The following is a 24481-nucleotide window of genomic DNA, read 5'->3' as shown; positions in this document are numbered from 1 at the left end:
ACTTGCAAGATAAAGGGGAGAGTGGAGCAAATACATTGTATGTACGAGGTTGTTACCTGTTGGCAAATTTTGTGCTCAAATTTTTGTCAGGGCGTGAAAAGATCCTCCGGTATGTATCTTGTTTACAAAGTGAATTGGAAATACCGTTCGTAATTTGTTAATTTAAACTATGTACAGCCTTTTTGTGACTAATAACATGAAATGTTTGTTTAATGTATTGTTTGAAAACAAGTAAATCGGAATGGACAAATTCGAGATGGTTTCTTCTGAATCTGGAGTTCTTCTTTTTTATGTGTTTTCCTTCTTCCATGATCTACATCTAATCAGCTATACTTGTCAAAGCCTATACAGCATCTGGACAAGGGCATCTGGGGATGACTAGAGGTCAGGAGTAGACTGTTACTTGTGTAAAGCATAATTTTTGTTATCTACACCTACATAAAATCTATGATAAAGTCTGCTCAGCAACTGGACGAGGCCAAGGGGAGAAGACAATCAATGGGAAATGAAGTTTCTGTTTTATTAAAGCCATTATACGCTTTCGGTAAACAGTATTGTCCAACTCCAAGTCCAACACTTAGTGTATCACAACTTATATATAAACTAACAAACCTGTGAAAATTTAAGCTCAATTGGTCATCAGAGTCGGGAGAAAATAACGGGAAAACCCACTCTTGTTTCCGCACGTTTCACCGTGTCATGACATGTGTTTAAAATAAATCCGTAATTCTCACTATCGAGAATTGATGTTGTTTTAATGTTTTCTCAAAAAGTAAAGCAGTTCTTGGAATAATATTTTAAGAGAAGTCTTTCACCATTACCTTCAGTAAACCCTGTAATTAATTAGTAAATCTGTGAACTTTTTTTCTTCTTTTCTGTACCGAAAGTGTATAATGGCTTTAAGAAGTGGGCGGAAACCCGGGCATAGAATTATTCAGTCAAGGAAGTAGGGACTTAAAAAAGCCTTAGGACGTCAGTAGTAGAGTATGCAACAGAGGAGTCCAACCTGGGCTAGGACTGAAACCAATTTGACAACAAAATCCACATAAGTGCCCCTGGTAGGACTCTAACCTGGGTCCCATAGTAGTTGCGATAATGTGACCCTCCTCTCGACGGCAAAGCCGGAGGAACCCTCGTCCGGTGAGGGTGACGTTATCGCAACTAGGTCCCACAGGTAGAAGGTGAGGCAAGATTTCATTTGGCTCGTCAGTCATTCCTGGATTTAATACTAATAGTTGTGTTGATCGTAACACGATCCATTCGCCATCCTGGTACGTTGATACACTTTATAGGATTTTGATTTCCTCTTCTTTTGTTCTGTTCTCATTTTTCTTGACTGAGTGCCCAGTTTTCACTTGTCCTCTTTTTTTTATGAGTTGTTTACTTCTTAAAGACACTGGACACCTTTGGTAATTGTCGAAGACCAATCTTCTCACTTGGTGTATCTCAACGCATGCATAAAATAACAAACCTGTGAAAATTTGAGCTCATTTGGTCATTGAAGTTGCGAGGTAAACATGAAAGAAAAAACTCCCTTATCACATTTTAAAATTATTGTTAGTGAAAACTATTTTATATTTTCACATATATTCCCTTTACAGTGTAAAGTTTTTGCACTACATTTTAAATGACTGATTTAATCATGTACAAATTAGAAATGAAAAGATCACAGTTTTTGTTTTCCTTTTCCAGAATTTTTCAGAAAGTATGGCAGCTCCGGAAGAAGTATCTGATGGTGTGACAAAGAAGATTTTGCGTGCAGGAGGACCTGCAAAAGTCCAAAAAGGAGCAGAAATAACTGTCCACTGTGTTGGCTCACTTGCTGGCAACCCACCGAAGAAATTCTGGAGGTAAAGAATATAATTATTCAAATTTAAATTTTTATAACTATTTTTCGTTTGGTTATTTTTTAATGAAATTGTTTGCTGCTTAAACAGAACCTATCTAATGACTTAAACGCAAAGTAAGTGTTTTTTTAAACTGTTCGCTTATTTTAATCCTATATAAAACTAGATGTATACAATAAAATTATAACATGTGATATATATTATATAGCATTTTGATATATCTCTGAAATCCGGTGCAAATTTGTCCATACTAAGAAAATAATACCTAATTGGATTTACACAATCTGAGAGGTGTTACTGCAAATTCAAATTTGGGAGCATACAAAATTATATCTTTTTACATAACCACACTACTTCAAAGTGAAATATTTTTCAAATTGCTCAATACTATCTATCTAAGACTGATGTAGGTTTTTCCAACCAAAGGTTTTTATTGCAATTCATTTGAAGAATGACCAACTGAAGCCTGAAGAAAAGCCTTTAAAGCAATTCATCCAATGATAATTAAAAATTTACTTGTCACGAGCACATGAGATGTTTATATACTATATTACTAAACATTGTTTAATATGATCCCCATTGAAGTGATGAACTTTTTAGAGAAAGAGGTACATTTTTCACCCCAAAATTTGAATCTGAGAAAGGCTTCATGACATTTCTAAAAGCACATTCTATGCAACAAGGATGATTTTTCTTTCATTATTTTTCTTGCAACTTTGATGCCCAAGTGAAACCAAATGAACAAGTTTTGTTTCTTTTTTTGTAGCACTAAGGATCAAGGACAAAAAGCGTTTTCCTTCAAAGTTGGATTGGGTCAAGTTATTAAAGGTGGGTTAAGTTATTAAAGGTGATCATTAAAGGCAGTGGACACTATTGGTTAATGCTCAAAATAATTTTTAGCATAAAAACTTACTTGGTAACAAGCAATAGAGAGCTGTTGATAGTATGAAACATTGTGAGCAACGGCTCCCTGTGAAGTAACATAGTTTTTGAGAAAGAAGTAAGTTTCCACTAATTTGATTTTGAGACCTCAGAATTACATTTTGAGGTCCCGAAAACAATCATCTGAAAGCACACAGCTTCGTGTGACAAGGGGTGTTTTTTGTTACAATTTCATTGACCATTCGAGTTCAAATTTGCACGGGTTTGGTTTTTCATGCATTTGTTGAGAAATACACCAAGTGAGAAGACTGTTCTTTGACAATTACCAAGAGTGTTCAGTGTCTTTAAACTATCGATGAAACACACAAAGTGATTAAAGGCAGTGGACACTACTAGTAATTGTCAAAGACTAGCCTTCACAGTTGGTGTATCTCAACATATGCATAAAATAACAAACATCGAACTTGCAAGATAATAATGAAAGAAAAAAACACCCTTGTCACACGAAGTTGTGTGCGTTTAGATGGTTGATTTCGAGACCTCAAGTTCGAAATTAAATTTGTGGAAAATTACTTCTTTTTCGAAAACTATGGCACTTCAGAGGGAGCCGTTTCCCACAATGTTTTATACCATCAACCTCTCTCCATTACTCGCCACCAAGAAAGGTTTTATGCAAATAATTATTTTGAGTAATTACTCAAAATAATTATTTGCATAAAACCTTTCTTTACCAATAGTGTCCACTGCCTTTAAGTATGAAGTATAATAAGTCAAATACTTTGACCCATTAATGCCATGTCACATGAGGCACTTTACAGGCAACCATTCCAGGCAATTATGCAAGAGGAAAATCTATTAACAGTCAATTAATTTTATTTCATTTTCTCTGGGACAGTAAGAAACTGTTATAAAACTCTCTTGTGAGACAGAGTTGGTTGAATGCAGTGGAAGGGTTGTTGCTTGAAATTTGCTTTAAGCCCGGTTCATACTTCCTGGGAAGGCAAAGCGAATATTGACGTCACAATTTCTTGAAAATGAATGATGTAACAATACAAATCCACGATAACCGCACAAGATGGCCACCTACTTTTTTCTTGCTAACCTGTGAAATACGTTTACACCTTAGCAAATTGTTTTGCTAAAGTAAGCACAGAAAGTTGCTTGCCGTTAGGCAGCACTATGGTCCCACTCTGGTCTCACTTTACATCATTTCGCAAGGTGCTCATTCATGATAACAGATCCATAAAAACTTTTGAAAATTTTAAACGGGATTCTATTCTGTTATTAGGCAGCACTATGGTCTCACTCTGGTCTCACTTTACATCATTTCGCTAGGTGCTCATTCATGATAACAGATCCCTAAAAAATTTTGGAAAATTTTAGAAGGGGATTCTGTCTTATTTTAACAGGATGGGACGAGGGTTGTATGTCCATGTCTAAAGGAGAACATGCAGTACTGATCATCAGGTCTGACAAGGGTTATGGTGCCAATGGATTTCCAGCCTGGGGATATCCTTTTTATTTGTATGAAATAGAATCAAAGATAAAGGTACAGTATACAATTGCTTGAACTTAGTTTTAGAATCATCATATTTAAAAAGACTTGAAGGCAGGGCGTATTTTTTTGGTAATTACTCCATTAGTTAAAGGGACAGGTTGCCTTGGATCAGGCGAGTTGGTCTATATGAAAAGCGTTTGAAACCATTTGTTATGTAATGCATGGTTAGAAAGAGGTTTTAAAAGTAGAATATAATGATCCACACAAATATGCCTCCCATTTGGATGGTTTTTCTTTTATGTCCTGAATTAACATGGCACGACCGTGTTATTTCGCAAAGTAAAAGGTAAACCAGGCAATTTAGACTAGAGGCATGTTTGTGGATCATTGTATTCTACTTTTAAAACACCTTTATAACCATATGCATTTCATAATAAATGTTTTCAAACACTTTTCACAGACCAGCTCGCACGATCCAAGGCAACATGTCCCTCTAATGACCATAAAAACTTACTTTCCGCAAGGAGCACTGGAGAGCTTTGACCCTCTTTGAAAGTAATGTAGTTTTAGAGAAAGAGATCATTTTCCACAAACAATATGAAACTCAGGTATCTGACAACACAAAATTCTATGGAACAAAGGTATTTTTTCTCGTATTATTTTCTTGCAACTTCGATGACCAATTGAGTCAACATTTTTACAGGTTTGTTATTTTGTGCATACTGTTTGGATACAGCAAGTAAGAACACTGTAACCGATTTCACAAAGGGCTGAGATTTATCCTATCACTAGTTAGGACGATTAACTCGTCCTAACTTAGAATGGGTTCAAATGCCTGGTAACGTCTTCGGATATGGAACTTATCGTGTCCTGAGAATAATCCCAAGTTAGGAAGAGTTTGGTGAAATCGTCGGCTAGTCTTTGATAACTACCCAAATTTATCCTGCCTTTAAGTATCAAGAGGAAGGGTGTTTGACACTTTTTACAAAACTGAAAAGCACAAGCCAAATCATTGCGGAAATATTTTCCTTAACCTGTTGTTCTTCCACAATCCCACCCAATGCGGATCTACAATTCGAGATAGAAATACTATGAGGTTCTTGATGTTTTCTTTTTGTTGGAGACGACCTAACAGATGGCAAGAATCAGGTTTGGCCGGTGTAGATTACAGCATTCTCAGTTTCCATATTGGAAACTTTTGTGTAATTTATGTACTTAGAGATAGACTGGTTAATTAATGGTGTTGACCAGAGCCCAATATTTTTTTTAGAGCAAAAATAAGCTAAGCACAACAAAATTACGCTTACCAGAATAAGGTTGCCTGCCAACCTGAGCACAATAACACTTTGCTTCAGGCTTGGGCCCGATTTCATAAAGCCTGTAAGCACAAAATTGATAAAAACAGGATTACCAACCAAATTTCCATTTGTTGTTTATTGCTTGATACTGGTATTCGGCTGTTGTTTGCTTATCCTGAAAATCACGTGGCAATTTGGTTGGTAATCCAGGGAGAAAATTTCATGCTAAGCAAATTTTTGTGCTAACATGCTTTATGAAATTGGGCCCTGGTGCTCTACTGAGACAATGTAGGTAATTACCTCCATGCCCCTTGTAATTGCCTTGGTGCCCCTTGAAACGTCCAAATAGAATTTCCAATTTACTCACAGAGATGCTCTTTACAAAAGAGAGAACGCATCAGTGCTTTTCCTTTCAAGAACTGAAGCATCAGGTCTGCGCCTAATTTCATAAAGCTGTTTAGCAGAAAATACTGCGTGACAAATTTCTTTGTCAAGCAAACAAGGAGTGGACACCAGTCACTACAATGTAAACTTTATGGAATGACCTGTTCGTTCTAAGCAATATTTGTCTGTGTTTTGCAAGTGTTGATGCTTACAGGCTTTGGGCCCAGATGCTTTCCCTAATAAGAATAGATACCAGCCAATATACATGTAGCATTCTGTATCACTAATTACTATGTACTGTCTGTGACTGGTATCCTGCTATTTGCTAAGAAGACATTTTTTCAGAACCATTTTCTGCTTAAGCGACATTTTGAAATTGTGCCCAAGCTTACATGGAGTAAATGTTCTGAAAGACCCAAGACCTGGTACTTAAATCACTGGTCCTGTAGTCCAGTGGTAATTTTAAGCCCTGTTTACCAAAATCTTATTCAAAATGAGCATCAACATATTCATGCTCAGCTGATTTCTTTTTTATTAGAAACAATTGTTACTGAGTGTTGCTATTATCTTTCACAGCGTTGTTTACTTTCATGAGAGAGAAAAGTGAGCATGTTTGTTGGTGTCTCGGACTCTCCACCAAGTGGCTAGTCTATAAATGTTGTTTTGTTTGATTCAAAATGGGTGCTTTCTGAGAAAGTGAAACGAATTTCAAAAATGTTTATTTTTAGTTTAAACATTCAACATTTGGTTGAGATACATACAGTTTGAAATCATGTTATTATGTGCGAAGCGTGCACTTGTAATTTCTTCACATGTAGTTGTACCATCTCACCAGCAAATAATATCTTATATTATTAGCAGTATTTTGAAAAAGTTCCATTCAAGGAATTGTATCTGTTTGGTAATTTGAATCTACTGTTTTCTATATAATTATATAAAACTAACCTATGAAAATTTAATTTCAAAGGGTGGTTACCATAGTGTTTTGTTATATTGCTGAAAACCCATGATTAGAATACACAATCTGAGAAACATCACTGTCAGTAACAGTTCGTTTATTCAAATTTTTGCAATAAAAAGTGTAATCTTTCTCCATAACTGCAGCACTTCAATGTTAAAAATTTCTCAAAATGTAATGCTTTACAAAGCTGATGTACTTCTTACCAAGTAGGTTTTTTATTGGCATTAATTTTCAGAATAATTGCCAAACATATAGCGACCCTTTTAGCTGCACACGGAAGTTTACATTGAGAGTTAGGGGAGGGGACTCCCATGTGATATAATCATACTTTGTAATCTGTCATCATCAAAATTTGTCTTAACAACCAAAATAAAAATATCTGAATAATATGAATTTATTATTACGCTCAATGTGTGTTTTATCTGTCAATTTTGTACAACAATAAGTGAATCTTTTGTTTTGAATAGAACATACAGTATGGCAAGAGCTGCAGGAAGTTTGCAAGGCACTGGACACTATTGGTAATTTCTCAAACTAGTTGTTAGCATAAAACTTATGGAGAGCTGTTATGGAGAGCTGTTGATATTATAAAACATTGTGAGAAACGGCTTCATCTGAAGAAACATAGTTTTTTTTAGTAAGAGGTACGGTAATTTCTCACCTGAAAGCACAGAAATGTCTGCATAAAGGGTGATTTTTTCTTTCTCTGTTCTCTTGCAACTTTGATGACCAATTGAGTCAAAATGTTCGCATTTTGTTATTTTATGCATAGTTATGTTGAGATACACCAAGTGAGAAGACTGGTCTCTTACAATTACTAACCCTGAATGTGTATGGACACTGTTTTGTAAGTACGTGTACTAAAACTTGTTCAACAAAACTTGATATCTACATGCAGAGACAGCTTCTTACAAATACTTTCTCCAACATTGTGCTGCAATGTCTACATAAATGCAGGGGTCAAACTATTTCCCTTTAAATCATTTGACAAATCATTTTCCTTTCCCCCACTTTTCCCAAAATTAAATCATATTCACAAAATATAAACATTTACAACAGATGCAAATAACACAATTATGAACCACAACTTGCAAACAAACTTAACTAATCTTACACAGGATTAGAAAATAACTCGAGCCTAAGTGCTTTTTTTTTGTTTCCATTTTAACCAAATCTGATAATTTGATAACTAGATAAATATTTCTCAGGGATGTTTGCAAAGGTGTTAAGGTTCTTTTATCCTGTTGCTACGCTTTCACAATGCTCCATTGGAATGGAAATAGTTACACAAGGACAAGTTCCAAACATTTTTGGTTCATTTTGTTTCTAATCGAATTAACATCCGTAAGTGCCTTGACACTGCGCTATCCAGCGTCTCTTTTGTACCAACGTTTCCTGCCACTGTTCCTTGCATAAATTGATAGGAGAATGCAGATACATTTACTGTACAATGATTGACGACCGCACTTAGTTTCACGCCACAATCGTATCTTGGTATCTTTACATTAAAGGGTTTGGGTACTTTTTGCACGACACAGAACACAAACGTCCATGCAGATTTAAAGGGAAGGTACACCTCTGATAATTGTCAAAGACCAGTCTTCTCACTTGGTGTATCCCAACGTAAGCATAACTTAACGAGCCTGTGAAATTTTGAGCTCAATTGGTCATAGAAGTTGGCGAGAAAATGATGAGAGAAAAAACACCCTCGTTGGACGAATTTGTGTGCTTTCAGATATGAATAAAAGTCTTTTATTATTTTAGTGAGAAATTAACTCTTTCTCAAAATCTATGCTACTTCAGGGGGAGCCATTTCTCACAATGTTTTATACTACTAACAGCTCACCAATGCTCGTTACCAAGTCAGTTTTTAAGTTAATATTTGTTTTCAGTAATCACCAAACGTGTACCTTCACTTTAAATTAAAACTATATTGTTAGAAGATAACGATGGTTAGAAATATTCACTGAAAAAAATTACTCGCTGATGTGCTGTGTTTGAGAAGTGAGTATAACAATTCTACGAAAATAACGTTCGTCTTGTGACGTCAATTATTTTAGCATGTACAGTGGATTTACGCGACTTTACTGAAAACATTGCTTCGTGATTTTCACCTTTTTTCCCTCTAAAAACTTGACGACTAGTGGAGCTGCAACTTCTACAAATAAATTATTTTACATACGGACTCATGTCATGGCCAAAAACTGGATCTAGAAAAGGTAACTAACCATTTTAAAGGTCAGTTCAGGTAAATATTTGACATGCTCACGGTCAAAAATTTATTTTGTTTATACTTTGTGGTTGGCCTAAAACATCAAATAAATACAAATGGCCAAGAAGTCTATAACTGACAAAAGTTTGAAAATCGACTAGTGTAGTTCTTGAGATTTGGTGCTGCAAAGATTGTTTAAATAAATATTAAAATAAAGGTTGTGCTGATCGTTGAGTGTTTAAGTGTTGCAATAACTGGTAGTTATTGTCTTTTGACAGAGAGCACGACAGTGAGTAACCACATGTTTTAAATAAACAAATAAACAAAATCAGTATTGTTCTAAGACATTATTTGTCACGTGGATCACTTTTTAAATGGACACATCCTGAATCTCAAGTTCTTCATCCGAATGATGACTTAGGTTAACAAAACTGTCATTGTCACTGTCGCGATGAACATTGTTGCTGTTGATTGCGTGTGGCGGGTCGTCGTCCACTGCCGCTGTCACGTCAATGACAGCCACACTCTCGGCGTGAAAAGGTTGCACCACCCCGCGGCCGCCAACCGGACCACAGCGACAGTGAACGGCATCCATTGTCACTGCCTTCCACTGGTCCATGGACAAGCTGTACAGAAAGAGGTTACCACTGGCTACGATGTAGACAGCAGAAGTCGATGCTACGGAGAGTGGATCCAAGAGACCGGACGGGATATGTGGCACTTGGATCTGGTCTTCACCCAGGGTGATCATGGTGTACGCATGTTGTGCCCAATACACAAAATAACCGAGGAAGTTGATTATAAGGACGCTGGCCACCGCTCGACAGCGCTGTACGGTGTCATGACGCGTCAGGAACTCGTCCTTGCTCTGTTTCACTCGTCCCCATGCGACGTAAACAAATGAGATGTACACAAGGTAATGTCCCGCGTAGAACAGGACCAGCAGGCTACCAAAGTATATTGAGTGGTACATTTCACCAGCCGGCCAGTTGTAGCCGCACGTCAGCCAGCCCGGCGCGGGCTCCTTTGGTAGCCACACGACAGTCCAACTTGCCGTTGCTGCTGGGATGACAAGCATGAGGCCATACAGCCACGAGACGGCCACGTGATTCCGTGCCGTAGTGACGGTACGCTGTAAACCATTGCCTGGTTTAGCAACAGCCACATATCTGTCATACGCCATTGCAAACGTAATGTTCGCGTTCACAAGCATGCACAGCGTCTCAACGGACGCAACTACTTTACACACCCAATCCCCAAAGATCCAGCCAGAACCCAAAATCTCGGCAAGATGTAAAGGAAAAGGCAGTAGAGATATCAGATCAGAAACCGCCTTATGGACGAGGTAAACATTGGTGGATGTACGCATTACCGGGCGCCGAATGTAGAACGAAATCAAGACGGCGTTTGTCACGATGCCAATGGAGCACAAAACGCCTATCGAGCAGGCGACAATGATCCTTCCAATAGGAGATTCCATATCCAGCGAAATCTTTGATTCGTAAAAGGTACAAAAAAAAATCGTCAAAACTGAAACCCGTTACTGTTTTGCAAGTGCGAACGGCTAGTTCAGCTGTCCCAGTGATGCTAATACTGATGTCATGCGATACTAAATCCAATGCAGGCATGTCACACTTCGCGTTTAGATGTGACCACAACAACTTTGTCGTATCTTCAAATTCACCAGAAAACGAATATCATAAGGGCACTCATTGGTCATGCAGCGTTGCCATAGCTTGGATTCCCACAAAATTAATCGTATTGATATAAACCATGGTTGAATCATTCAGCCAATTAGATCATTAGACCTTGACCACGTGGTGTGCAGACCGTGATTGAGTTCCCGCCTTCTATCTATAGCCACCAATCAGGGTCCGTCGATTTGCTGGGTGTAGGCGCTCTTTTTGTTCCTCTTTCTTTTTTATTACAGTCGTCTTTGCCTGTTGTAGCTTTATATAAAAAATATACTCATAATGTCTCAAGAAAAAATGCACATGTAAGTGTCATTTCAAGATCAATTGTAACAATTTCACTTCAACCATGGCCATGTATCGATGAAAATATGCCACGAATAGCATTCACATTTGGACGTGTAATATAATAAGTCATGCTTCGAACTCGGTGTTTTAATAAATTGATCCACATTTTTATGTTAAGAGATAAGTTTAAACGTGTGTAGACAGAAACACAAATTATAGGAATTCTAAGGAGGGATGGATGCTAAACAGAGGAAAATGTTTGAACGGTATTATTATTAAAAAAACAAATTAACCACCGTCTTCAAGCCGGATTACTGAGAAATTGTGGTGTTAGGCTTTTTAAAAAAGATTGCAGTTTTAAAAATGATTTTCTTTCTCCAATACTGATTTCGCATATATTTTGATCGGCGACACCTTTATAGTGAATATAGGCCTATACATCTCGTGTGTGTGTATTATAAATGGATGCATTTCGTTTTTTAACGGCCTATCTTCCTGCAAAAAACATGCCAAATGGTATATAATGCCATCGCTATCTTGGCCCAATTGTACATTTCTTGGCGTGTCTCGCTAAACCGTTCCATATTTAGCTGTTCGGATAAACGAATATAGTTCCATTCCAGAGACACATTCTGGTTGATAATTCAATCTGTTAATCAATGAATAATTTAATCAATGCACAATTCAATCTGTTCAATGAATAATTCAATCAATGCGCCATGCCACCTGCAAATCAATTGGCGCGGTGTGACTTTGGAAACAGTGACACCTTGGATTGCTTTTATCGCTCAAGGTCTGTAAAAATGTGCGCAAGAGAAATTTCAATGTTAAGGCTGAAGTATAATCGCCCGTGGGTGATAGGAGACTCTATTCTTTCCCTCAGATACTTTATACAACGCTGCAAATATAATTTTACGCCGGGCACCATACAGCTGGTTGCCATTATTGCAAGAAAAATCGTCAACGTGAACTGAAAACCCTTTGCTCGTTTTTTTCTGTTTGACGATTTGTTTTTCTATTTTTCCAGTTTTTACGGATGACTCCATGGTTGAACAGTCCCAAATTTACAGGGTGAGTTGTTTAATAGTATATGTGGCAAATTTTAGTACTATTAAAACGTGCGTTTGTGAACATTGTGTTTTTCACGACGGCGCAAAATTTGAAAGCGCATGTTTGGACGAACTAGACTATGAAACTGGAATGAAATGGTCATTTTACTCTGCGCATGGTGGGTATAACTGCACTCAGTTCTTGTAGTAACTGGGAACTTTAACCAACAAAAACGAAACAACGACAACATCAAGAGTCCAGAAAAAAATCTTTCAGTTTAAACCATGTAAGAAGGAAAATACTTGATACTATAATTTAGTAGACTTCCGTTCGGCCTACCATAAGAAAAACCAGTTACTAAAAAAATGTGCCTCGCTGCCAGGTCATGTTCACGAAGTAATTGAACGTTAAACAACATAAAAAGGCGCTACATAAAAAACATAATAAAACGTGGTAAAATATGTAAAGAGAGGGCGCTATTTTTGTTGGAAGGGCCAGACATTTATTTTGCTAGACTTTTTTTTACGCCACTTTCATACCGTTCCCTGTCCTGCAAAACATTTTCAATTCAACTCAATGCAATGGTCTCGATCGTGTAGGCCTTTGGTTTGTTATCTTTATTTTGTACGACTAAACATCAGTTAACAAATAATGTAGATAAGAGAAGAACGGGCGAAGTTCAAGTGATCTTGGAGCGGGCTCAAACAGTCATTTACAAACATGTAAAGATCCGTTGATTTTCAACTGATTTGGCGGTCAAAATTAAATGTTAAATTGCTTTTTTGTACGAGACGGGAAAAGCTGTCATGTAACACCTTTAGAAAACCCTCCAGCCCTGGACTACTTTTCCCGCCGTCACGAACAAAAACGTGTTGTTTTAGTGACACGTCCGTACAACCATTTCTCAATTAGTTCTCTTGTGGAAATTTCATCACAAAAAAAAAGGAAGTGCACCTTTAAACCTTTTGTTGTTGATATTTGTGTACATTTATCTGTTTGTGTTATCGGTGGCGCGGGTTTGCGTAAATTTTGTTGGTATGACAAAATATGAATAGCTTTGAGATCGCTCTAAAGTTCCATTTTTGTGGCGCCTTAATCAACTGCGCAACAAAGGTTTTGGGAAGATCTGCGATTGAAGCTTGTAACACCACTTTGTTTATTGATGAGTGCCCGTTGTTAATAAGCTGATAGGGACTTTTAGTTTTCGACGACGGATGGTTCTGCGACGGTTGTTTAGCTAAACGTTGTCGTTTTCAGCACAACGAAGATCGAAGATTCATCCCGAGTACTGTCGTAGAAACTGAGGGACGACCGTCCTCAAAGCCGACGCATGCGCAGATGACGCCAAATGTCATCTTTACAGTCGCAGAATCATCCGTCGTCGAAAACGAAAAGTCCCTAATAAGTGCGTGCAGGGAAAACGTGAGGGCCAATCCAATAGCTACTTGTTGCAGTTAACACAGCTTTGCAGCAGTGTTAGACCCTTCGATACACATGGCCTCAAATAAATGGAACTCAACACGCCGTATTGGTCCTGATGTCACGTCACTCAAACTATATTTAACTAGTAGTGACAGCAGCTGTGATTCCATAATGTCAAATGAAAACATTACAGACAGCACTAAAAGAGTGGTAAACGCTGCTGCCTCTGCCAAAGAGTTGACTATTGGCGAGGTGGACGCGCCCGAAGGGACACCAATGCGTGAGGCAGACGCCTATAAACAGGTAGGCCTACCACCAGTGCGGGAGGCAGACGCATCCGGAGAGGCACCAATGCGGGAGGCAGACGTCAATCAAGAGGTTCCAATGCGGGAGGCAGATGCACCCAAAGAGGTGCTGATTCAAGAGGCTTTTGAAGAGGTTCTGCTAAACGAGGCAGACACATCCGAAGAGATTGAAGATGTACCTCTCAACATAAGTGACGAAGATCTACCAGAATACGACGACGGTTCTAACATCTGCTCCTTTATACCGAAGTGGCTCCAACCTTTCTTCCTGTCTCCAATCTTCTTTCTAGTCTGTGTTTGTCTTGGGCTCTTCGGTGATGCAGTTGCAGTGGGTGCCTTCAGCGGCATCACAACCACCATAGAATCACGATTCCGTCTCACTGCATCCAACCTAGCCTTCATTGTAATGACATACAGTATTGGGAACATAGTCGCACTGCCCTTTGTGTCGTACTTTGCTGGGCGACCAAAAGCTAAACGGCCAATTTGGATCGCCAATGGAATCCTGGTGATGGGTATTGGTATATTCATGAGTGGTCTGCCGCAGTTCTTATTTGACAAACTGGACATCGTTGATGGAAAGGTAAGGGGTTATGATTTGTTTTCTTCTTAGATTTAAAAAGTCAAGCAAAAAAGCCTAACACATTAGTATAGATATATAGATAGATAGATATTGGTTTATTAAAAAACTGTCCTCGCAACTGAATGGTTGAATTACAACAATTTTACATTTAAAAATACTACAAATTGTAATTAAATAGGGGGGGGTGTCGAATAAACCACTAATCACTGAAGGAGAAAATCAAAGGTTACAATCGGGAAAACCTATCGAAAGGTCAATGGCTAAGATTAGCAGATCATAATTGTGTGCACTGTCACGAAATGCACCTCGTCACAGGCAAACGTAATATCAATACGGGGCAACGACTTTGTTAATTTCAATGACAACTGCGTCCTAACTGATTATTCTTAAACCAAAGTCTCTGTTAAGAATAATGGACGATAATTTTAAACTGTTTCCCCATATTTTTGGTTATGTTACAGTTTCAATTAATTGGATTTCTCAATAGAAACAGCACCTGTTGTATAGTTTATCTAGTTTCGTATTCGTTGGCAAACGACGGTTCGTGACATTTTTATAATTATTTTTGCAATATTTATAGACAATATAGGCATATATACTCTAGTGCATGCAACATTATCGAGTACAACGTCAGATTGCTCAGCTAACAATAACATGTGTTTCTAAAGTGATTTTTCTAATTAACTAGAAAACTAAAATAGAGTCACCTCACATAAATAGTTTAAGCAGACATATGCCGTGTCCGAATCAGCGGCTGTGGCTGTAGTCAAGACCGATTGGTTTAAAAAGCATCAAATTCAAGTTCTGGGGGCTACAGACAACAGGTTGTGGGTTCGAATCCAGGTCATGACACTTGTGTCCTTGAGCAAGACACTTGATTACAGATGGTTTACTTTAATACCCAGGGGTAAATTGGTATCTGTGAGGGAAGAGAGATGGTTCTTGTGATTAATATACATGTGTACTGCATAAAATTTTCAACACAAAAAGTTAGTGGAGTGTTGTTCTAACATATGAAACTAAACACTTTGTTTTCTTGTTAACAAAATAACCCATCATAACTATTATGATACCATCCATAGACAGAGAGCATAGTGTGCATGAATGACACACAGGATGACCAATGCCATAAGTCAGACGCAGTCAATGCACAAAACGATGTAGCATTCTGGGTGTTGAACATTGGTTCTGTCGTATGGGGCGTTGGCTACGCGTGTATACCAGCGATCGCCCTGTCCTACATTGACGACAACTGCAAAACAGAAACAACAGCATTGTTTGCAGGTAGCTATATTCAAAATGTGATTTGTGACGTGGTGATTTACGCATTTTGCTGAGGCACGGGGCCCAATTCCATAGAGCTGCTTGAGCAAAACAATGTCAGTCCCTTACTGGCTGTGTGGGTTTTTCCTGGAGCCCCATAAAGGATTTTCCTACCAAGTCTTAAAGACACTGGACACTATTGGTAATTGTCAACGACCAGTCTTCTCACTTGGTGTATCTCAACATATGCATAAAATAACAAATCTTTGAAAATTCTTAGCTCGATTGGTCGTCAGAGTTGCGAGATAAAAATATGGGGAAAAAAACACCATCCTTGTCACATGAATTTGTGTGCTTTCATATGCTTGATTTCGAGACCTCAAATTCTAAACTTGAGGTCTCAAAATCAAACTCGTTGAAAATTACTTTCTCGAAAACTACGTCACTTCAGAGGGAGCCGTTTCTAACAATGTTTTATACTATCAATTCTCCCCATTTGCCGTTACCAAGTGAGGTTTTATGCTGAAACTTATTTTGAGTAAATACCTATAGTGTCCACTGCCTTTAAACTGAAATTTCTTCAAAGTCGTTTGTTTGATGTTTCCGTTATGATGCTTTGCCGAGTATATAATTCAGATTCAGATTCATAATTCGTTCAAGTTGATCTTCAACAAAAAATCTAAGATTATGTCCTTCCCTTTGTACTCGTAAAACAATACAACCATGAACATTACTGTCATCCTAACCCTTGCAGGAATCATGTCTAGTATGTACGGCGTTGGGTCCATGATTGGCTACTTCTTAAGCTCGTTCGTCTTGACGCTCTGGGTTGATTTTTACCGTCTCGAGCCCGGAACCACCCTGCCGTCCCCTGAACATCCAGCCTGGGTAGGAGCTTGGTGGCTCGGGCTCCTTATCTGCGGTGGCTTCGTCTGTATTGCCAGTTTACCCGTATATGGGTTTCCTCGCAAGCTTCCGAAAAAAACACGAAGTCAGGCTTCGTTGGAAAGGAGTTCAACGAAAGGAGGAACATCTGCGAAAATAGGATCTAATATGGAGATGAAACAAAAAGGTACCACAACAACAAATTTACGCAATTTTTCAAAATGTTGGATTCAAATGTCAAGAAGACCATGGGAGATAACGATATTATAAACAGCACTTATAAGGTCCGCATCGCACCAAACAATTTGCATGCAAGTTTCAGTTTCAGGCAATCTCAAAGAAGAATGTACAAACTTTTATTTTTTTGGCAGGTTCAAGAAGTGACCTTAATGACCGGGTTCTGGATCACGAATTCACCGAAGAAGGACCGGTTTGGGGTAAGAAAGCATCCTTTTCGAGACAAAATCTTATATAATCTCATATTCATCATCATCACCATTTATAAGCTGTTTTCATCCAGTGTAAGATGTCATCTCTCCTTCTTCTTCTCTGTCTACCTCTTCTCCATTCCCTGTCCTAGATCCTTGGTTGCCAATCCATTATTCTTGTTGTCCATCTATTGTCTTTTCTTCGGGCAGTGTGTCCATGCAGCCCGTCTCCATTTAGTTTGTTTTATTGTCCTTAGGATGTCTCTTAATCAAGTTTTCCTTCGTATTTCAGTGTTGTACTTAATACTGTCTCTAATTGAGATCTGTAGTATTTGTCACAAAATTAACTTCCTTAAATTACTTTCTGGGTTTACCAGAACCCTACAAAATTTAAATGCCGAAAAAGAGGGGGGGGGGGGGTATTCCACTGCAAAGTTTGGCCAAGGATCCATAAAGAAGGAAATAAGTTGGACACACAACTTTGACTGATTATATGATATTTTTCTTCAGGTTTCTTGAAGACCTCAAAACGATTGTTGACAAACCCAGTGTTTATGTCCATTACGTTGTGCATGAGTTGTCAGTTCGCCATTTCATTTGGCTTCACGACTTTCTTTGCCAAGTATCTGGAATCGCAGTTTGAAGTCAATGCATCCAATGCCGATCTTCTGACAGGTGAATATTTCTCATATTTTTTTATTGGTACACATAGAATAAAAGGAACTTTAAAGGCTCGTTTGACCTAATCTATAATTTATATCACGGAGTCGACTTGAATATACATGTCGAATCGTCCTGCTCACATAGCTGACTTACTGGATAAGACATGTCGACTTGCCTGCTCATAGAATCAGATAGCATGTCACGTTTCCCGTGCTTGTCGTAATAATTTTTCATCACACGGATTCGACTCACTGAAACATATAACATGTCTACTTGTCATACTCATATGCCTTTTTTTTCGAAACCATGGCTTCGGCTTTGGATTCGGCTTCGAGGCGATCCGTCCTCTCGTCTGAAACCCTGGGCGCGTACGCAAAACACGCGCAATAATTGTCAAAACAACCGCGGGCCAAGCTAGCCTGAGCCGAATCCAAAGCCAAATCCAGTCGTTTAGAAAAGGGCCATAGAGTCGACATACTGAGTCAGATCAAATGTCGAGTTGTCCCAACAATTTATTTCACAGAGTCGGATCACTGAATCATAGCAGGACATGTCATAATAATTTATCCCGCCAATACTTTCTTATGAAGGTGCTAAAACTTAGATTCAAGTAGCAGTCTTCCTATCTAGGTGAGAGCAACTATAAAAGACAAGTTGACCTATTTCTTTATCTAAAAATAGTTGGCGTTGCTGTTGATCTCACTGTCTGGAAAGGTAGAATGGCGGTCTATGTGTATTGCTTTGTAAGGGAATCATTGTATCTTATTTGGTTTATACTTGCTGGGTAGATAAATGTTCTTTTGAGAACTTGTCTTGCTAAATGAGTCTACTACTGCTATAGACTTACAAAGTTATTTCTTGTTCCCATCAAGGTGTGACCCTGGTGCCTGCATACGGTGTAGGATGGATTTTGGGCGGGGTCATTGTCCGTAAGGCTAAACTAGGCTTCGTCAGTATGTTCGTCTTTGCGTTCGGTTGCATCTTGCTGGCTGTTGGTGGATACATTTTCTCTATCTTCTTCGGATGCAGTAATCCACATATAGCTGGCGTGAACTATGGTTACTTGGGCCAAAGGTGAAAGGTCATAATTTTCAACAAAAAAATTGCATTTTCGCTTTCCTAAGAGAATACATTTTTTCCAATTAATAGAGTTATTTTTTAATTTTCGGATGCATTAACCCTCACAAAGCTGGCGTCAACTATGAAACTTGGGTCAAAATTGAATTAAGTGCATCAATAAAACACAAATCAAAATGTTTGTATTTTCCATTTCGATTAACATTTTTCTACGAGCACTAACTTTTTCCTTGTTATTGTTGCATTGCAGCAATTTGGAGATTTCGCTGGTTGCCGATTGCAACGTTAACTGTGGCTGCACAACAGCTTCATACCAGCCGGTGTGTGACGAAACTAATGACATCATATACATCTCCGCTTGCCTCGCTGGTTGTAATGATACTATTAATGATGTACGTATTTTAACATGGATGGACTAGGTTGCGTTGTAGATTTTAAATTTATATTTGATTTATCGCTAAGTACACAATCGAAATTGCCTTGGCTCTTCCGAATGGTAAAATTACAAACGATATCATAACAATAAGACATTGAAGGAAATAAGCTTAGCATCTAAAAATGACACCAAAAATACTGTACACAAAACAGGAGTTTATACCACTGGTTTATACATAAGCTGTATATAAAGATTCCTGTGGGGTTTAGAAAGCGCCACAGTATTGTGCTTCACTTTAATTTCGTCGAAGGAAAGCCAAAATAAAATTCAATGAAAAAAAGATTAATGAGACTGACTGCGCACAAACAATAAGATTATATCTATCACATAGTCATAGTTATGGCGATTTTATTGGTTAATTATCTCAAATAGATGGTTTTCCAAAACCAAATACAATTGCTCCCAGTCGACTCTCGTTATATCAAAGTCATTTGCCATAGGCCTCTTTTATATAACAGCAATGTTGTTTTAAGAGGATAGTAAAACAAACACAGCAGAAACGACATTTTTGACTTTAGAATGTAGGCCTACTCTTTTTATAAAGAACGCCGTGACACGTTTGTCCTTCAGCAAGACACTTAACCATTGGTTCGTCCTTCGGAGGGGACGTAAAGCCGTTGGTCCCATGTGTTGTGTAACACATGTAAAAGAACCAAGTGCACTTATCGAAAAGAGAAGGGGTTCGCCCTGGTGTTCCTGGCTGTGGCTGCTGTATCTGCCGTAGAACCCTTACAAGGTGTTACATAATTTGGTCTCGGAATTCATCACTGAAAATTAATAACCTATCTTTCTGAAAGTTTGTGTATACTCAGCGCCTTGAGTACCTTGTGTGATAGATACGTGCGCTATTTAAGACTTCGATACTAATTAATTAATTAATTAATTACACACAATAAACATGTTTCAGATTAGTCATGACGATGATTCTTGATTTTATTCTTGACACTAGATGTCATATCACAACTGCTCATGTCTAGCGGAGGGTATAGATTCCACAAAGGCAGGGCTGTGTGAGTTCGACTGCAACATGCTGGTACCCTTCATCATCGTACAGATTATACAGACAATGGCGGTGACTATGGCTGGTGTCCCGCAAACAATTCTACTACTGAGGTGAATATATCACAATTCGGAGCCATTGCACTGACGTCACATTATTATTCCAACTATATATGGCCCAATTTCATAGAGCTGTTTAAGCAGCAGAAACAAACTTCTGCTTAGCACAATGAGCAGGACACCGGTCACAAATTCTACACGTGATTTGGCTGCTTGTTAAAAATAGTTAGAAGGCACTCTTTGAAGAGCCACATGAGGGACAACTCTTTTTTGAGTGGTCTTCCACTCTTTAGATTGAAGTTTGCATCTTTTTTGAGCGATTTTTCACTCTGTCCTGGAGTGAAACCCCTCTAAAAAAAAAAGGTGAAATAATCACCACTCTTTTTAAAGAGCCATATGAGGGACAACTCGAAATGTAAAGAGTGGTGTTTTCATTCTTTTACATTTAAATATATAGTTTATAATCATTACTTTGATGTACTATAGCTTCTTTTAGTGCGTATAAGCAGCTCTACAAGGTAAGACTCGACATTTCGAACACTCAGTGGTCAGAATGTTTGAAATGTCGAGGCAGAACCTCTGGTTCTTCTTAGAACCATCGTTTCTGTTGGGACGCAAAGCCGTTGGTCCCATGTATTGTGTATTGCATGTAAAAGAACCCAGTGCACACACCGGTGTTCCTGACTGTGGCTGCTGTATGCGCCGTAACACTTTGTAAACCCTTATAAGGTGCTAAGTAATTGGGTCTCAGAATTCATCACTGCAATAACCTAACTTTCTGAAAGTTTATATATACTCATATACTCAGCGCCTTGAGTATACCGTGTTTGGTAGATACGTGTGCTATAAAAGACTTCGCTATATAAGTTTACAACAAGTTTTTCGCTCTAAACTCGATTATTTCTGTTAGTCAACACTATGCAAATCTTCGAGTGACATGCTTGTATATTAATAATTTGTTATTCCATCTTCTGCTCAAGGTTTGTTGAACCAGAGGACAAGACTTCTGCGTTAGGGTTAAATCACTTTTTCACAGGCGTGGGTAAGTTGCTGAGGCACGTCATTAGCTGTTCCGACCTATACTGTCGGAACAGGGTTTTTTCCACGAGATTTGTATTATTAGTAATAAGAACACAAGCAAATTAATTACTAAACCGACTTGATACTTAAAAGGAATAACATGCAAGTTATTTCACCTGATGGTACCGGCATTTTGAGAAACTGAATGCTGTTAATCTATTTTTATTTTGTGCAAAAAGGTATAGGTCTACTTTTTTTTTTTCTTTTTTTTTTTAAATTGTGTATTTTTAAAATTGTGTATTAATTACTGCCGTATTCTTCATTTATTTCTTGTTTTTTTATTTTGTTTATGGACAACTACACTTTATTGTGATGGACTTTTTAATTACATTTTTAAGTAATTTAATTTAAATTTAATTTATTGTGTATATTTTGTGCATTTTTATTGTTTTCATCAAACTTGACGAGTTAAAATTTGTCTAATAATGAAAGTTTTACTTTCTGAAATATGTCTACTGTTCTTTGGCGGCACACCATTTTGGCAAAATTGTAGAAAACCTCTATAGGGCCAATACTGGTTTTGTAGCTGCACTATAGAAAATATTTTATGGGCCAATACATTTTTTTTAGCGCCACGCCGTTTTGGCAAAATGGTATAGAAAACCTTATCCTGGGCCAATACTGGTTAACCAGTATTGGCCCAGTGGCACATCATTTGGGCAAAATGGTATAAAAATCATTTGCTTGGCCAATACTGGTTTTGCAACGGCGCACACTGGGCCGGCATTGAACCGACGTTGGTCATTTATGCAAATTTCAAGGCAGGGTGTCAAAGCTGTGCCACAAAGATGGTGGAAAAAACTATAACTGACAAAGTACATTAATGTAATTTTGTGGGTTTTTTTTTTTGGCTTTACCCACAAAATCGTTGATACTATTTGACGAGCCTTTTTTATAAATATTGATTGCAATAATGTAACAATGTGGAATAATTGATAATCAATATCACAACATGGGTACAACTCTGGCAACTGTACTATGGGCTGATTAAATGCCAATGTGCAAGGAGTATGACTTGCCAGATAACAGGCCGATTCTGGGCCAATAGTGCCCTTACTGTGAGGGCCCAATACAGAAGTGCCATCATCGGCATGAACATTATTGGGCTTATACTTGGTGATGAATGTCAACTGTACTGGGGATGGGCCGATTAAATCCCAACGTGCAAAAAGTATTTGGCCAACCTTCTGCCAGCATTGGCCCATAATGTGGCCAGGATAACGGGCCGATTTAAGAGTCAATAGTGACATATGGCCCAACGCAGAACAGCCAGCATCGGCATGAACTGGGTGAGTTATAGCATGGAGGAATAAAATAGTTTCTTCCTCCATGATTATAGCGACTGTCTGAGCCGGTTAATTGCCATTGTGCTAAATGTCAATGTCAGTGTATCGGGCCGATTGTTTGCTGTGAGTGTATAAAGGCACATCGTACTCGGCGCGCGCGCCTCTGAGAGGGGTGGGTGGTGTCAACATCCACGGGTTGGGATCGAGGTTTACAAGAACGCTGGTCTCGAGTTAGCCTGTACACCCTATGTCACTTTTCTGCCGTTGAGCTCACGTCCTCAATCACATTTGACCTTGCATCATTTCACATGGCCTTCATGGTGCTGGAGATTCACAGTTAAATCCGACGTTACATATAAACACAATACCTGTCTTGATGCAAACATGACGACGTTGTTTTTGTTTTGTTTTCCAGGTGGTTTAGTTGGTCCATTGGTGTACGCTGCTGTTGTTGATCTGTCGTGCACTTTATGGCAGTCTGTATGTGACTCTAAGGGTTCTTGTCTGGTTTATGACATTGAACTGTACCGTCGCCTCTTCATGGGCCTGTCTATGGTTATAGGGATCATGGGGGCGCTGTTTATTCTGCCATCGTACTACTTCATCAAGAAGACCATTCGCGAACGGCCCGAAAAACTCAACGAAAACTATGAGATTTGAACTTGAAGGATTTGTTATTTTGTTGAATCAAGCTATACAAGCCAGAATGGAAAACTGACGGCGGGTTGTGGGTAAAAAATTAAGTTTAATGAGTTTAAATTGAACAAAAAAATTCTGTTCAATCCCAAAAAAAATGTGTAGGCCCCCTATTGTCCCATTTGCAAAAGTAAAGATCCAACTGCTCTTGAAAGCACCGTTGCACAATTGGAGTAGGCTTCTTAGTTTTTATTCGGATACTAACCTAGACTTGATTTCAAGTCTGATATCGCTGTTATTTAACAGCAACAGCCAAGTTCGGGTGAGCGACTGAGACTTGACCAGAAACTGGACGTAGCTCCCGAAATTACCATATCAACTATGCACAAGTGTGGTTAGTCTAGTGGGTTGCTCTTAGATCAAACGCCCTAACTCACTGATGACTGAGGTAAGTCCACAAGAGGGCGCCATTTCAGGCAAAAGTGGTAGACTAATAAGCCACTATCACAGACTTGGAACCAAGTCTAGTTAGAAATGTGTGCGATTTTTTCACGTAGTCACGCATAGTTATAGCTTGTTTATGCGTACAAGGCCTACGTGAGAAAATTCACACTCGCACTGTCTCATTATTGGGACCTACAATGTTGTAACTGATCATGGAAGTCACTGAAGTTGCAGTTGCATTTATTAAATTTATTTAAATTAAATCGACTATAGGATCTATAATAAATGTTACTGTTATAACGAATGTAAAATAATAAGCTCCACTCGTCAATCGGGCTGTATGCTACGCCACATATAACATCCCACAATTCAAAGACTTTTGCGTGTAGGCTTTTTTCTCCTAAGATGATTTTGTAATTAGGATTCTTGCACATTGTCTATAACTCCTGCAATCTGGTGACAACCCCTCTTTATGTAGTAGACGATGTGACCTGTGACATCACAATGTTTACAAAAGAGACACAGACTAGCCTGGACTTCCTGAAGAAAACATAAAATCTTATATTTTATGGAGATTGCACTGTCTAATTCGTATCAATATAATTTTTGGTTTTTACCCATATACACTGATGTATGTAGCACTGTATACTCGGTACTTTCCCGAGTCCTGTGAAAAAAAAATAATAATAATTTAACATCTATTAAATTCTTATCAACTTTTGATATGATGAAAGGGGGCACATCTCAAAACATGACCAGCTTTTACTTCACAACTCTTGGTTTTATGTGGAAAATGAATTTAG

The 24481-nt window shown here is 38.3% G+C and overlaps 3 protein-coding genes across 3 annotated transcripts; 2 read left to right on the top strand and 1 right to left on the bottom strand.

Annotated features, from left to right (window-relative positions):
• Nucleotides 1–44: 44 nt before the first annotated feature.
• LOC117292739 (peptidyl-prolyl cis-trans isomerase FKBP12-like) lies at nucleotides 45–5495 on the top strand. Its single transcript, XM_033774889.1, has 5 exons — nucleotides 45–109; nucleotides 1693–1850; nucleotides 2614–2675; nucleotides 4139–4238; nucleotides 5277–5495. The coding sequence occupies exons 2-5, from the start codon at nucleotides 1708–1710 to the stop codon at nucleotides 5320–5322; spliced, it is 351 nt and encodes a 116-aa protein (XP_033630780.1). The 5' UTR covers nucleotides 45–109; nucleotides 1693–1707; the 3' UTR covers nucleotides 5323–5495.
• A 3957-nt stretch (nucleotides 5496–9452) lies between these two features.
• LOC117292866 (somatostatin receptor type 5-like) lies at nucleotides 9453–10562 on the bottom strand. The gene has a single exon (XM_033775036.1). It carries the CDS (start codon nucleotides 10560–10562, stop codon nucleotides 9453–9455), a length of 1110 nt encoding a protein of 369 aa, XP_033630927.1.
• A 3240-nt stretch (nucleotides 10563–13802) lies between these two features.
• Nucleotides 13803–24296, top strand: LOC117292166 (solute carrier organic anion transporter family member 1C1-like). The gene is made up of 10 exons (XM_033774105.1): nucleotides 13803–14421; nucleotides 15504–15705; nucleotides 16439–16756; nucleotides 16941–17006; nucleotides 17508–17672; nucleotides 18533–18734; nucleotides 18988–19129; nucleotides 20123–20286; nucleotides 21213–21274; nucleotides 23014–24296. The coding sequence occupies exons 1-10, from the start codon at nucleotides 13810–13812 to the stop codon at nucleotides 23256–23258; spliced, it is 2178 nt and encodes a 725-aa protein (XP_033629996.1). The 5' UTR covers nucleotides 13803–13809; the 3' UTR covers nucleotides 23259–24296.
• Nucleotides 24297–24481: the final 185 nt, after the last annotated feature.

The sequence above is a fragment of the Asterias rubens genome, chromosome 7, assembly GCF_902459465.1.
Source record: "Asterias rubens chromosome 7, eAstRub1.3, whole genome shotgun sequence".
In the NCBI taxonomy this organism is placed as follows: domain Eukaryota; kingdom Metazoa; phylum Echinodermata; class Asteroidea; order Forcipulatida; family Asteriidae; genus Asterias; species Asterias rubens.
The sequence above is the reverse complement of the archived record's forward strand: the minus strand, read 5'-3'. Positions and strand labels throughout refer to the sequence as shown.